We start from the raw sequence: 13,431 nt of genomic DNA, 5'->3' as shown, positions 1-13,431 counted from the left end.
ATGGGAAGGTGTCTCTAGGGTTCCTATGAACTGATTCCCATATTTCATTACTTTTATTTAATTTATTTGTACTTTACTTCACTATTAGTTCAGGTTTCACCTGGATATAGCCTTAGTATGTCCTTCGGCTCAACCAAACATAGAGAGGTTTATACCTGCTAGACATGTAGGTTGAGCGACATCTAGGCATCTGGACGTCCGGTGAAAGAACTGAGTATATTTGGTTGAAAAGTGAAAGGTATCTAGCTGATTGATATTGATATGTACTCATCTAGGTATCTAGACGTTCAGGTGAAGATTTCCCCTGTGGATACTTGGGGGGGGGGGGGTTGAAATTTGAGTTTTATTGCACACAACAAATTACTGTTGTTTTATTTTGTAATTAATGCTCACTTCTTCTTGTTAACATTTTTTGAATGCGATCAGCAGTATCACTGTCAGCTTTGCCTCCTGTATACGTATGTACGTATGTACGTATATACGTACGTACGTATATATGCTGTGAAATGAAAAAATCAAACAGAAATCTTCTTAATCACTATTCATTTTAATATATTGTCAATGCATTTGGAGTGCAGGTCCTTCCTATACAACATACGGAGAATCCTTTCTCACCCCCTACTCGACCCAGCTCCTAGTCCAAGCGATGGTTCTGTCCCGCCTGGACTACTTGGCTGGCCTCAGTAGAAAATATATATATATTTTATTGAATGCATACACATAAGAGTCTACATATCTGAATCCAGCTTTATTTGAACAATGAAAAAACTAATCTAAACAACAGCAATTGAAATCCACCACCATACACACACTCTCTGTGCATAGAAGAGTGGTTCTCTAGTTTGGTAACTGGAGCCCCATTCTGTATGCTGCCTTTTATTCCAACCACAATTGCAAACCTAACAAGCTGTTATTTATTTAAAAAAATGACAGAAACATATGTATATGAAAGCTGTTTTTACAACATTTGTTTAAAGGTGCAGTTGACCAATACAATGTTCATGAGAAACTGTAGCACTATATTTAGAAGGAGAAGTTGAGCACCACAATTGTTCTATTGAGATGCAGGGGCTCAGAAGGCGCTATATAAATAAAGGCCCTATATAACCATTTACCATCCTTTGTATCAGGGTGAGCAGCAGATATCTAGAAAACTATCTGCATGGATATATCACACTCTGGATAAGTGGCAACATTTGGGTGAATTGCCTGTTTAAAACTGTCTCATCTCATTGGCAGTATCTGTGCCTTATTTCTATTGCTTGAAATATTTTATTATTTCTTTTTGTCTTATTACTGAGACTAAAGCACTTGTTAAGACATATATTTTGGCAGCTGTTGGATGTGTTGAGTCTATCACAATTTCACATGTGAAGCCAACATTTTCACATGTGAATGAAAAAGAATATGCTGTGAGCCACGGTGGTGTAGCGGTCAGACTTTGGTTTGATGCAGCTGCCCACGTGGACCGATCCAAGTATTTTCACATGTGATGAGCTTTTTGCATGTTCCCATGTTCAAAAACAAAACGTGACATTAAGTCAGGTGAAATCCAACACCTGTCAGCTTTGACCAGTCTGGTCATTCTCCTCTGACGTCTCTCATTAACAAGACGTTTCTGTCTGCAGAACTGCTGCTCGCTGGACTTTCTTTGGTTTTTCGAACCATGTGCGTGAAAATCCCAGTAGATCAGCAGTTCAAATCACATACATTACACATACAACAAAATAAACATGACTTGAAATACCATAGATTTCCTACTCTAATTTTATTTATTGATGTTCACATGTACTCTTCACTTGTTGTTCACGTGTGCATTTTTGACACGTGGTTTTTGAACATGTGATTTTTTTAACGTAAAAGCTATCTTTGTTCACCCCTCCCTCTCCCGAGCACTCCCAAACCTTCTCCTTGCCTATTCCACCACTGAATAAGGAGACTCCCCCCCCGGCACCTCAGCGCTCTCCTCCATCACAGCCTCTTCCTCTGCCTCATTCCCGTTGTTTCCCCTCTGCCTCTCTTTCCGGATTTCGGCGTAGTCCGTCCCCCCAGTCTCCTTTGGCGTCTCTCTGGTCTTCAGCTGGGTGACGTCGATGGAGGCGTAGTCCACGTCTCCGCCTGCCCCGGCCGCCCCGGCCGCCCCGGCTGCCCCGGCTGCCCCATCCGCTCCTCTGGCCTGCAGCGCCGTCTGCTCGTCCGCGTCCAATCCCGTTGAGCCGCTCCGCTGGGGAAACAAGAAGGAACACCCTCAGACAGCCTTCCCAGTGATCCATTACATCACATTACATCACATTATTGCCATTTGGCAGACGCTCTTAACCAGAGCGAAGTACAGTTGATTAGATTAAGCAGGAGACAATCCTCCCCTGGAGCAGGGTTAAGGGCCCAATGGCTGTGCGGATCTTATTATGGCTACACCGGGATTAGAACCACCGACCTTGCGTGTCCTGGTCATGCACTACGCTACAGGTCTCCCAAGATTCGCCTCTCCCCTGTAGCACCTCTCCCCGTCCCTCCCTACCTCCCTGTGAACCTTAATTGCTGTCTTTCTGTGATTTACTTTTTTGGTGTATCAGTATTTTCAGTTTGGCTAGGTAAGCAGTGTTTGGCTAGTTAAGGGGTTTGGTCATACTTTTGCTTTGTATGTTTGTTTGTTAAAAAAAAAAAAAAAGAAAAAGAAAAAAAATAGGCCCTGGTCCTTATCTTTGTTGTACAGGTAGCACTTGAAATTGTACTTCCCTCTCGGGTCTTTTAGCGCACTTATCTCTGGTTATGGGTATGCACTGTGTTGTACGTCGCTCTGGATAAGAGCTTCTGCCAAATGCCATTAATGTAATGTAATCCTGCAAGGACATCTTCTGTATCATCTTCTGTATCACTCATTCAGATTTCGGATAGCTCACAACCCTTTCCTAGTTCAGGATTCACCTATTTAGAGGTAGGGTATGCATTTCCTTTACATTTCCACGACTTAGTTTTTTCTTTGCAAAAATAAATCAATCTTAACCAGTGTCTTACGTTTCAATTTAAAATCATATTTCTAAATATGACTTTTCTAAATCAGGCAAAAAGATAACTAAACTAAAAACAGGAGATTAAAAAAATAAGATGTTCATCTCATTATAACACTTGTGTAGTCTTCCCTTCCGGTTGCAGAGTGTGAAATAGTCCTTTAGTGAGTCTCTAGTTTTCCCAAGCCTGCGGGATGTTTTCCTTCTTTCCAGGACAAACGTTGTTTGGGGTGGCTCATACAAATAGTTGTCCCTGTGTTTACCATGTTAAAGCAGCAGCATCCCCTGTGAATAGTGAGGCACAGGCATAAAGCAAGGCACTTTATTTGGCTGGCGAGGATTTCAGAGGCAAGTCAGAACAGCAAGCCTTCTTTTCCCATTACGGCCCACCTCAATCCTTGCCATGAGCTAGAGTGCCACGAAAAAGTATCTTACGCCCTTTGTGACTTACTCTATTCCTGCTTATTTGGCACAGCTTTGCCTTTTGGCTGACACTCACCACCGTTACAAGAGCAGCTCCCGAATTCTGGTTTTCTTGGTCCCTCTGTTTCCGCCGTTTCCGCCTGTGCCAACACATATCATTCGATAAAGCTGACGTCTTTTCAGACTCTGGTACTCTGTCATTCCTAGCCCAGCCTTTACAATGACAACTTGAGTCACGTTTGCGCTGTGTGCTGAACGCATGCTTAAAATTACGTTTTGAAAGATGTTTGGTTTCAAATTGGTCCCTAATACTACACGCCCTTTGTGTAGAAAAAAGGCCAATCATATGATTAAAACCCTTGACCAGTTGAGACAAGTTGAGACAAAGGAAACTCCGTCCCAGACAAGCATTGCGGCAAGTTCCTAGAGAAGAAAAGCATTAACTTCGTCATCAGCAAAAAGATTTACATTACTGCCGCATTCATACTGTACCGTGAGCATGATGTTATCACGCAGAAACAGGTACAGCAAACGATTGCAGCGAGACCTGCTCCGGCGCCAAAAGCTATGACTCTTTCCGTGGTCAGGTGTTGAAGCACCCTGTGGAAGCCCGACCCTGTGCAGGGAAACACAGTTCAGGCTGTCAATGAATGGAATGCAGTGTACTGGACGTCGTCTCTTGGGAATGTCGAATTAAAAAATGATCATGGTCGCAACTGCTCGGGAATTTCCGTGAACTTCGAGCATCCTTTGTGTTATATTGTCTTTGTTCCGCGTGAATATACACTCGGTGAGCACATTATTAGGTATGTATTAGTATAAAAATACTACGCATAAAAATTCAGCATTTCGCATAACTGGTGCCAACAGGATGTGTATTATATAGAGTAGCTTGTTTATAATTGTTTTTTTATACGACATCTCCCACCCGATGTGAACCCCTTGTGTAGAAGGTGTCGATGGGTGTAGTACTTAGCCAGCTCACCAGATGATTCATTCGAATCGGCTGCTGCACCATGAGGGAAGATACAGTACATCAGCACATTGGAAACATTCAAACAGCGTCTCCATTATATTACATATATTGTGTCATCCATGTCATGTTAACATCCAAAGAAATTAACACATCATTTAATTTTACATTATTGGCATTTTGGCAGACGCTCTTATCCAGAGCGACATACAGTTGATTAGACTAAGCAGGAGACAATCCTCCCCTGAAGCAATGCAGGGTTAAGGGCCCAACGGCTGTGCGGATCTTATTGTGGCTACACCGGGGATGGAATCTGTTACTGTCACTTTTCTGCCAGCTTCTAGTCTGGCCCTTCTCCACTGACCTCTCTCATTAACAATGCGTTTTTGGTGTTTGGGTCAGAACATGCGTTCGTCCTGGGGACTGGTATTTGGTTCAGGACATGCGTTTGTCCTGGGGACTGGTATTTGGTTCAGGACATGCGTTTGTCCTGGGGTCTGGTGTTTGGTTCAGGACATGCGTTTGTCCTGGGGACTGGTATATGGTTCAGGACATGCGTTTGTCCTGGGGACTGGTATTTGGTTCAGGACATGCGTTTGTCCTGGGGACTGGTATTTGGTTCAGGACATGTGTTCGTCCTGGGGACTGGTATTTGGTTTAGGACATGCGTTTGTCCTGGGGACTGGTATTTGGATCGGAACATGTGTTTGTCCTAGGGACTGGTGTTTGGGTCGGAACATGTTCTTCCCTGTCCCAACTGAGATGCCATAAAGTGACAGAGAGAGGCAATTCAGGAGGTGACTGGATGTGGGCACACATTCTCTCCCCGGTTTCAGTGTATTAAATCATAGTCAAAATGATGGGAATATAACTGTAAGAGATGAGAATATGCAAAGAGGGAAATGTACATACTTGTTTGGTTTGGTGTTGTTCCTATAAAAAAAAGGAAATTAAATTTGCTATGCCAACATGCTTACATAAATAGTTAGAAGGCTGCATGAATATTTTTTAAATGTGAATCAATCCCCCCATGTGCGGATCTGTTCTGTTCAGCAAAAGCATTGTACTGTAGGGACCACAAAACTACATTTCCCACAATCCCACAGGACTCTTCCGTGATGTCCACCCCGGCATGACGTCTAGTTACGGTAACGGCGGGAGCAATAAACTTTCACAGTATAAGAGCAAGGCACCCTTGTTGGACGGATTCTACAACTACGCTCTGCTCCCGACACTCGGACAGAGGCTGAGTTCTTCACAGCGCACCACCAGGCCCTTCTGACACACCTAGTTTACCTCTCGGTGACTTAAAGTCACCTAGTGAGTGGAAACTGGTGTACGCGAACCGCTACATCAGCTTACCACTGCAAACTACAGCAACAAACTTTTGCACACGGAAAACAGAGCAGCGGACAGCTGCGAAGGAACCGGACAACATTTTCCTTATACTGGGAAAGTTTATTGCTCCCACCGTTATGGTATTGGCTTAACCGTATCTAGACTTCATGCCGGGTGGACGTCGTGGAATTATCCTGTGGGATTCTGGGAAATGTAGTTTCATGGAATGTAGTTTTCCCAACAGTACCCTCGGCCGTACATAATTATGTGCGATGTTCTACCGGCTGATGCCCTTCCGTCACGTGTGTGTATCACACTATACGTGGGAATATACTGTATGCATGATATACGTACACATTATTCATTGATAATTAATTGTAAAAAATATACATATTGTTATTTAGCTGACACTTTTATCAAAAGTGACTTACAGTCGGTTAGGCTGAGCAGGGGACAATCCCCCCTGGATGGATTACAAAGATGTTTGGTAAAATGACGGCTCTTTCTTCCATTTCATTACTGCTCTTGTTGTCTTTAGTTAATGACACTGTCTGTGATGAGAACATGCAAGGACAGAACTCTACCTACCATGAGTTGTGGTGCTTACAAGCGATGTTCCTACTAGAAAAGGGAATGACATCATAGGACATTATGCCAACAAACATCCATATTTGCAGCCTATGCAGGACACTAAAACAGTGCTTCTGCTTTTGGCTTGAAACATCTTGTCAAAGATAGAAAGTATAAATATTCCGTTACCATTTTGTGTAGTGATGTTTACCGGTGGTGAACTTGTAGCTATAAAATAAAAAGCAATCACTAAGCAATAGATATGAAGACATATATATCATAGTACTATTCTGTGTTGACTAACTTATTCGTACAGCACTTCCTATACCTTTTTGTACCCTTGACCCACTTAGCAAAATATATCTTTAAAAAAAGTTTTTTTTAAACAACTACCCAAACATTGCGACTAGTACAGTGCATATGGCATAAAAATGCAGCATTTCATATAACTGGTGCCAGCAGGATGTGTATTATATAGAGTTTATTATATTTTTATGTCCCACCCGATGTGAACCCCTCTTGTGAGTTTTGAAACCACTTGTGTAGAAGATGGTTGATGGTTGATTCAAACAGCGTCTCCACTACATTACACATATTGAGTCATCCATGTTACGTTAACATCCAAAGAAATGAACACAAGCCTGCCTGTCTGCCCTGTTCTCTCTCTCCCTTGTGCTGTGCATGCAGGAGCTGAGTTGGGGGGGGGGGGGGGAGGCGGAGCCAAGGCATGCAGCCTTAATTGGCTCATTGGACCTGCTAACGAGCCGCAGGATAAAGATGGGCGCGGCGCTTCCCTTGTGTTCTACAGACTGCTCACCTTTTGCGGCTGGCTTTAGTGCTTGCTGTGTTTCCGCTCTTGGAGTCATTTTCCTTGTTTTTTTTTGTATGTTTGAACCCTAGATATTGGTGAATAAAACCTTTACACCATTGTTTGTGTGCTTTCCTCTAATGTCACAGGCTACACGAACATCATTTCATTTAAAACATACCACTGTTGTAGTGTGTGGCTATTTGCATTACTGTGACCTTCCTGTCAGCTTTAACAAGTCTGGCCCTCTCTCTCACCTCTCTCATTCACACTTGATGTCTTTTGTGTTTCTCTGCAAACCCAGGAGATCAGCAGTTTCTGAGATACTCAAACCACCCTGTCTGGCACCAACAATCATTTCATGGTCAAAGTCACTTAGATCACATTTTTCCCCATTCTGACATTTGGTCTGAAATACAGCTGAACCACTTGACCATGTCTGTATGCTTGCATTTAGTTGCTGCCACATCATTGAACTGATTAAATATTTGCATTAACAAGCTGGTGTGCATGTCTACCAAATGTCAGAATGAGAAAGAAATGCGATCTAAGTGACATAAAGTGCTCACTGAGGGTATAGGCACTAGAGCAGAGATCCAGGGTGGTGATTTCATAAAATGAAACGTTGCTTATTTGTACTTCACGATTCACAAACTTAAAAGCTTTCTGTTTAAGTCTACAGGGACTTCCAGAACTGATGGCAAGTGGCTCCAGCTCAAGCGTCAGTAAATGACGAGTTGGGAGCGAGACCACATCGCTGTGTCGTAGCATTATTGAACCAGTTCCTCTATACGGTAAAACATCTGTCTTGCTTCAATATGCTTACAGTCACCAGTAGGAACACACACCCAGCCACCTTCTGTCTTCCCAGGCTCAAACTGTATGATCTCCACAGACCCATAAGGCACAGTGTCCCAGAACACCCACTGCGCTGTCACTTTAACCTTCTACCCCACGGCTCTGAGATACACTCTATTGAAGCCCGTGGGGTAAATTGTCCTCTGCATTTGACCCATCCTTACTGTATTTGGAGCAGAGGGCAGCCACCGTGTAGCAGCCCAACAGCTGGGTGGATCTTACTGAGGCTACCAACCACCAACCGTCCAGGTCTCAGTTACATTACATTAATGGCATTTGGCAGACGCCCTTATCCAGAGCAACGTACAACAAAGAGCAAGTTATATACCTTAGCCCCACACCTAAATCACACCTCTCCCACTGCAATCACCTCAACCGTCTTTTCATGCGCACATCACACTCTGCACCCAAATGTGCGCATGATATGTGCATTATGAGTGGACAATTTAAACTGTTTGTGAAAATGATGAATCTTACCATTGCAGTCATGTGATGATGCTGTTCCTGCCAGAACAAAGATGAGCACTGCGCAGATGAGTCCTGTCATTCTGCTGTGACTGCGCAGTCCGGCCGGGTTACAGGGTACAGGGGAAGGCGGTGATGTCACTCTGACCCGTCTCTCTCACTTTCGCCCACTGGGGAGTCGCTACGTGCACTAGGGAGGCTGGGAAAGGTAGGAAAGGAAGGCTTTTCGGCTGCGTAGACCGCTCTGAGTAAGACTCTCCGCTAAAAGACTGAAATGCTCATTTGAGCAAAATCTGCACTCTACATTATGAGCAAATCAACTCAACTCAGCTGATGCCATCGGCCAGCGGGAGACCCGGCAGTGGACTTAGTCCGCTTAGTCACTGACGGCGTTCTCTGGCATTTACAGTTCGTCACGGCTCTTTAGCTGTGGAATTGGCAATGATATCAACGCTGTGGATCCAGAGTGCATTACACCAGTGAAAGTCCCCAGCATGTTCACGGTTGCTTCAAAGAACATTTGAGAGGCGCTTCAGTGTCCTTCACACTGCCGAATCGGCCGATGTTTCATGAGAGCCGGTGGCTAAGCTAATGCTGTCATGGAAGCCAGATGAAACTATAGGGGCAACTCTTTAAACTACAGTTGCACCTTAGCCACTGTTGCACCTCCTCACTTTTACCCCTGTTGAGTTTACTGTTTACTGTTTACTTTGTACTTTTGCACTACCACCATTGCACACAATTTATTTAACATAGCACCCTATTTTTAGCAGAGCACCTTACTTTTACCATAGCACCTTATTTTTGATCTTTATGTGTGTGAGATGTATGTGTGTATATGTGTGTATGTATAAGCTACTGGATGCCTAAAATTCCCCTCGGGATGAATAAAGTATCTATCTATCTATCTATCTATCACAAGAAACAGCGGTTAAACTGGTTTAAAGTTAAAGTATACTCCTCATCCACACATTGGTTCCAGATGCAAGGTGAAAGAGACAAGCAGCTCCGTGTCAGTTGTCTACAAGTACCAACCGACGGCATGAGTATGCGGTTTCAGCAACAGCTGGGCACGGAAGTTACTTACAGGCAGTTATTTTGGCCTTAATGTAGTGCATTTAAATGTATGACACTGACTGCATTCTTTTGTAGTGTGGACTCAAAACCAATTATAGTTGAGTTAGCACGGAAGATTTTACAATTCATATTCACAGTAAGTCTTCATAGTTTGCACTTCTGTCAACATCAAGCCAGAAGAAAAAAAAAGTTTGTGTCTAGGATGATCAGTACACTAAGTTTTATTGGTCATTGATTGAGTCTAGATTTATTCAAGAGGGCTGTGAGCTCGTATCATAATACCTGCAATATTTCGTTTTTGTTTTTTTTCAGATAACAACATATCATTTTTTATAAAACATACTCCTGCTGGAAATATTGTCATCGAATCTAGTTTCCTGTTTTGTTATTCACCGTATTAATTAACCATTATTAACTACAGCATACTGAAAAGTAGCCTATCTTGTGTGGCTGTGTGAGGGTATCATTAAGGTACCATTGTGGTTAATGAAAAGACAGAATCTTCCATACACCCTGAATATATTTTACAGTTGAAATTGGAGGCAGTAGTATTCTTCGGGGCGGCACGGATGGTGTAGTGGGTAGCACTGCCGCCTCACAGCAAGGAGGTCCTGGGTTGAATCCCCGTCGGCCGGGGCCTCTCTGTGCGGAGTTTGCATGTTCTCCCTGTGTCTGCGTGGGTTTCCTCCGGGTACTCTGGTTTCCTCCCACAGTCCAAAAACATGCAGGTTAGGCTGATTGGAGAGTCTAAATTGCCCGTAGGTACGAGTGTGTGAGTGAATGGTGTGTGTGCCCTGCTATGGACTGGCGACCTGTCCAGGGTGTATTCCTGCCTTTCGCCCAAAGTATGCTGGGATAGGCTCCCTGTGACCCTGTTCAGGATAAGCGGGTTAAGATAATGGATGGATGGATGGATGGATGGATGGATAGTATCCTTGGGTAATGTAATATTAAATGTCACATTCACACTAGGCTGTGGGAAGTAGGCGTGCGGAGGGTGCTGCAGCACCCCCTGGAGTATGGTGGAGGACCTGCACGTTCACAAATAAATAAATAAAAATAAACAATAAAAAAATATATATGTTCATATTGTAATGATATTTTGATTTCAGTAAGTGGCTAATAGTGGATTTTAGGTTCCAAATTTCCAATCTGTTTGGAAATTAACATTACGATTACGTTAGGCCACACACTTCCGTTCGCATATAGGTGCGCAAATTCAGAACAAGAAAAACAAATTGCATTATGGTGCCGCCACAGCAAAAGAGGATTTCGGATTTCTTTGGCAAGGCATCAAAAAGAGCCGATCGGTCAACATCAACAGCAGGTGTTGTACCTGCAGCAGCCTGTCTACGAGTTGCGGCAGCACACATCATGCTAATGCTGGAGGAGAGGAGAAGGCTAGCCGTGCAGAGCCCGAGCCACAGCAGGTGCTAGAGCCGGTCTGAGCTGTCCATATAGCCTTCCCAGTCCACTGTATGAGTGAATGTTGGCTGTGCGTAAAGGCGCATGGTTTCACCATGTAAACAAATCAGCTGTGTGCTCTCCTGGTGGAGATCTGCACTTTGCTAGTTAACTGTTAGTTCGATGATCAGATGCGCTTGTTGCTTTGCCTGAGAATACAGTGGTTGATGCTCTTCTCATGTAGTTGTGTTATGTTTGCGTATACTATGCTTGCTATCCGATCATCGCCTGCTTTGCGAGTGTCAGTGGTCGCTGTATCATCAACGTTTATTGTGTAAATTTAGCTTTTCTGCTACTACTGTTGTGTGTGTGTGTGTGTGTGTGTGTGTGTGTGTAGCCTATATTTTGCTTTGCAAGTAAATAACCGTGTCAGTGGTTGCTGTATTTTCAACGTCATGCAATGTTCACCCACCCAAAAAAAAAGAGGGGAAATTTTTTTTTTAAATATAACCACTGCACCCCCCACTTAAAACATGTTCCCACGGGTACGCATTCACAGCACCGTGACTTAATTTTTGTACCTTTTGGCTGCTATCTTGGCCAAGTTTCCTGATAAAGTCTTTCCAGAAGATGTTTTTTGAATAGTTCACGTTCTATTTTTTTTTATTTTTTTTTTTACTTGATTTCAGTTCAAGTGTATGCTCATGAGTTCTGTGCTTGACAATGGCGTATCGAATGCCAGAAAATAGGTTTCAAGTAACTTCAACTTTTGTTTCCAGACGTTAATATTAGACAATATCCTTCATTTCACACATAACCAATAGAAAACATACACTAAAACCTCCTTTCAGCGGAGGGAATAGAGGCGAAAGCGCACGAGCCATACCTGCGGGGCTCCTAGCTGCTCTGGCCGCGGCGAGATGGATATCTTCAGCTGATGACTCCGCGGCGACCTCCCGATCCTTGGCTGGTTTCAGCTCGTCAGCGTCGCGGAAATGGAAAGTGTGACTCGCGTCCTCCTGCCCACAGTGCCGTATCTCCGCCCCATCTCACGTCCGACCGCCGCGCGGCTCTGACAGCAGATCGCTCTTTTGACAAAAATGGAATCACTCTCTCATGTCAGTCCAGGTTTAAAACAGAGATCTAAGGAAGTGAGTGAACCGCAAGTACAAGTACAAGTCTTGTGTGTCTTCTAAGAGACTCAAACACACGCATAAACGCACGCAAACACTCATACTTTCACATGCAAACAATGACCAACATCTGCACATACGTCTGTACACCCATACATCCATATGCAAAAGCACACCAACACATGCACATGCGCGCTCGCACACACACACACACACACACACAATTACACAAACACACAAGCAAACATGGCACACGGATACACACAGACACACAGACACACATGCACAAGCAAATGCACAAGCACACAGGCAGGGTACATGCTTTTACACGCAAACAGATTAATTGACAAACATGCACGCATGCTCTCTCACACACACATGCATCTGATGGAGAAAAAAAAACACTATAAAATGAAATAGAATTTAAACCCCTCCAATTCCAACTTGGATGGTTTGGACAATTTACATGAAAACAATTTGCAACATTCCCTGGATTGTATCACGCAGTTGGGTATAACTTGTGAACAATCACTCATATTATATTAAATGTATATTATATTAAATGTATTGCCTCAATACATTTAATATAGTATGAGTGAGTTTCCACAAGGGTGAGGATTTACATGAATATTCGGGCAGTTACAAAATGTTTGTTTTGGTTCTGTCCTCCAGCACATTTGATTTAATAATGTTTAATCCAGTGACCTATGTACGGCCAAGTTTTCATGCTTTGCATATTGTGGTGTACCCTCTGTGTAAAAAAGGGATAAAATCCCACATGGATGTGATTGAATACCCTTAAAGCTGACAGTCTGAAGTGTAACCTCATATTCATGTAGCTTATTTCAAATCCAGTGTGCTGGAGTATAGAGCCAAAACAGAATAAATTGTGTCACTATTACTATTAAATACTTTTGCATTTAACTGTAACTGTACAGCACATCTGCTGTATGGAGATAGGCTGAGTTGTATTTATTTTCACAATCCTCTCCTTCTATGGAAGTGTTTTTGAGAAAGTTTCTTGATAAAAAAAGAAAAAAAGAGGAACTAACTGAGTTTAGTTCTCCATTTCCTGTCTGAACCATCTGTGTCACCCGCATGTTTCTCCCCTTCAGGTTAGCCTTCAGTAAATGCATAATTATGGGCTAGTGTCCAAGGTCACCTTTCGCTCTTTCTCTTGTGCCCATTGTCTTTGTGCTATGCTACTTTTTTCTTCAATTAGTGCAGCATAATTTTTTTCACAATTTTGTTTTGGTTGAGTCAGTGTTGGTGTCTCTACTCACGTAAGGTTAAACTCATTCTGCACGCCAATTCTGTTATATTTTGGTTATGATGCATGTTATACAGTAAGTCACTGAATAACAGCCTACA

The 13,431-nt window shown here is 43.1% G+C and overlaps 1 protein-coding gene across 3 annotated transcripts; it reads right to left on the bottom strand.

The window, feature by feature from the left end:
- Window positions 1–528: 528 nt before the first annotated feature.
- LOC133135230 (uncharacterized) lies at window positions 529–12,195 on the bottom strand. 3 transcript variants are annotated; one of them, XM_061252093.1, is made up of 9 exons: window positions 11,814–12,194; window positions 8,459–8,645; window positions 6,505–6,543; window positions 6,334–6,366; window positions 5,320–5,340; window positions 4,420–4,443; window positions 3,927–4,050; window positions 3,511–3,574; window positions 529–2,224 (listed from the first exon to the last, which is right to left on the bottom strand). In XM_061252093.1, exons 2-9 carry the CDS (start codon window positions 8,526–8,528, stop codon window positions 1,916–1,918), a joined length of 684 nt encoding a protein of 227 aa, XP_061108077.1. In that variant the 5' UTR covers window positions 8,529–8,645; window positions 11,814–12,194; the 3' UTR covers window positions 529–1,915. The 3 variants fall into 3 exon arrangements, with proteins under 3 accessions (XP_061108077.1, XP_061108085.1, XP_061108094.1); XM_061252101.1 differs by lacking the exon at window positions 6,334–6,366 and having other exon boundaries at window positions 11,814–12,195; XM_061252110.1 differs by lacking the exons at window positions 4,420–4,443; window positions 5,320–5,340; window positions 6,334–6,366; window positions 6,505–6,543 and having other exon boundaries at window positions 11,814–12,193.
- Between the last annotated feature and the right edge of the window lie 1,236 nt (window positions 12,196–13,431).

Source organism: Conger conger, chromosome 1, assembly GCF_963514075.1.
Source record: "Conger conger chromosome 1, fConCon1.1, whole genome shotgun sequence".
NCBI classification, from domain to species: domain Eukaryota; kingdom Metazoa; phylum Chordata; class Actinopteri; order Anguilliformes; family Congridae; genus Conger; species Conger conger.
Note: the sequence above shows the minus strand (reverse complement) of the source record. Positions and strands in the feature narration are given on the sequence as shown.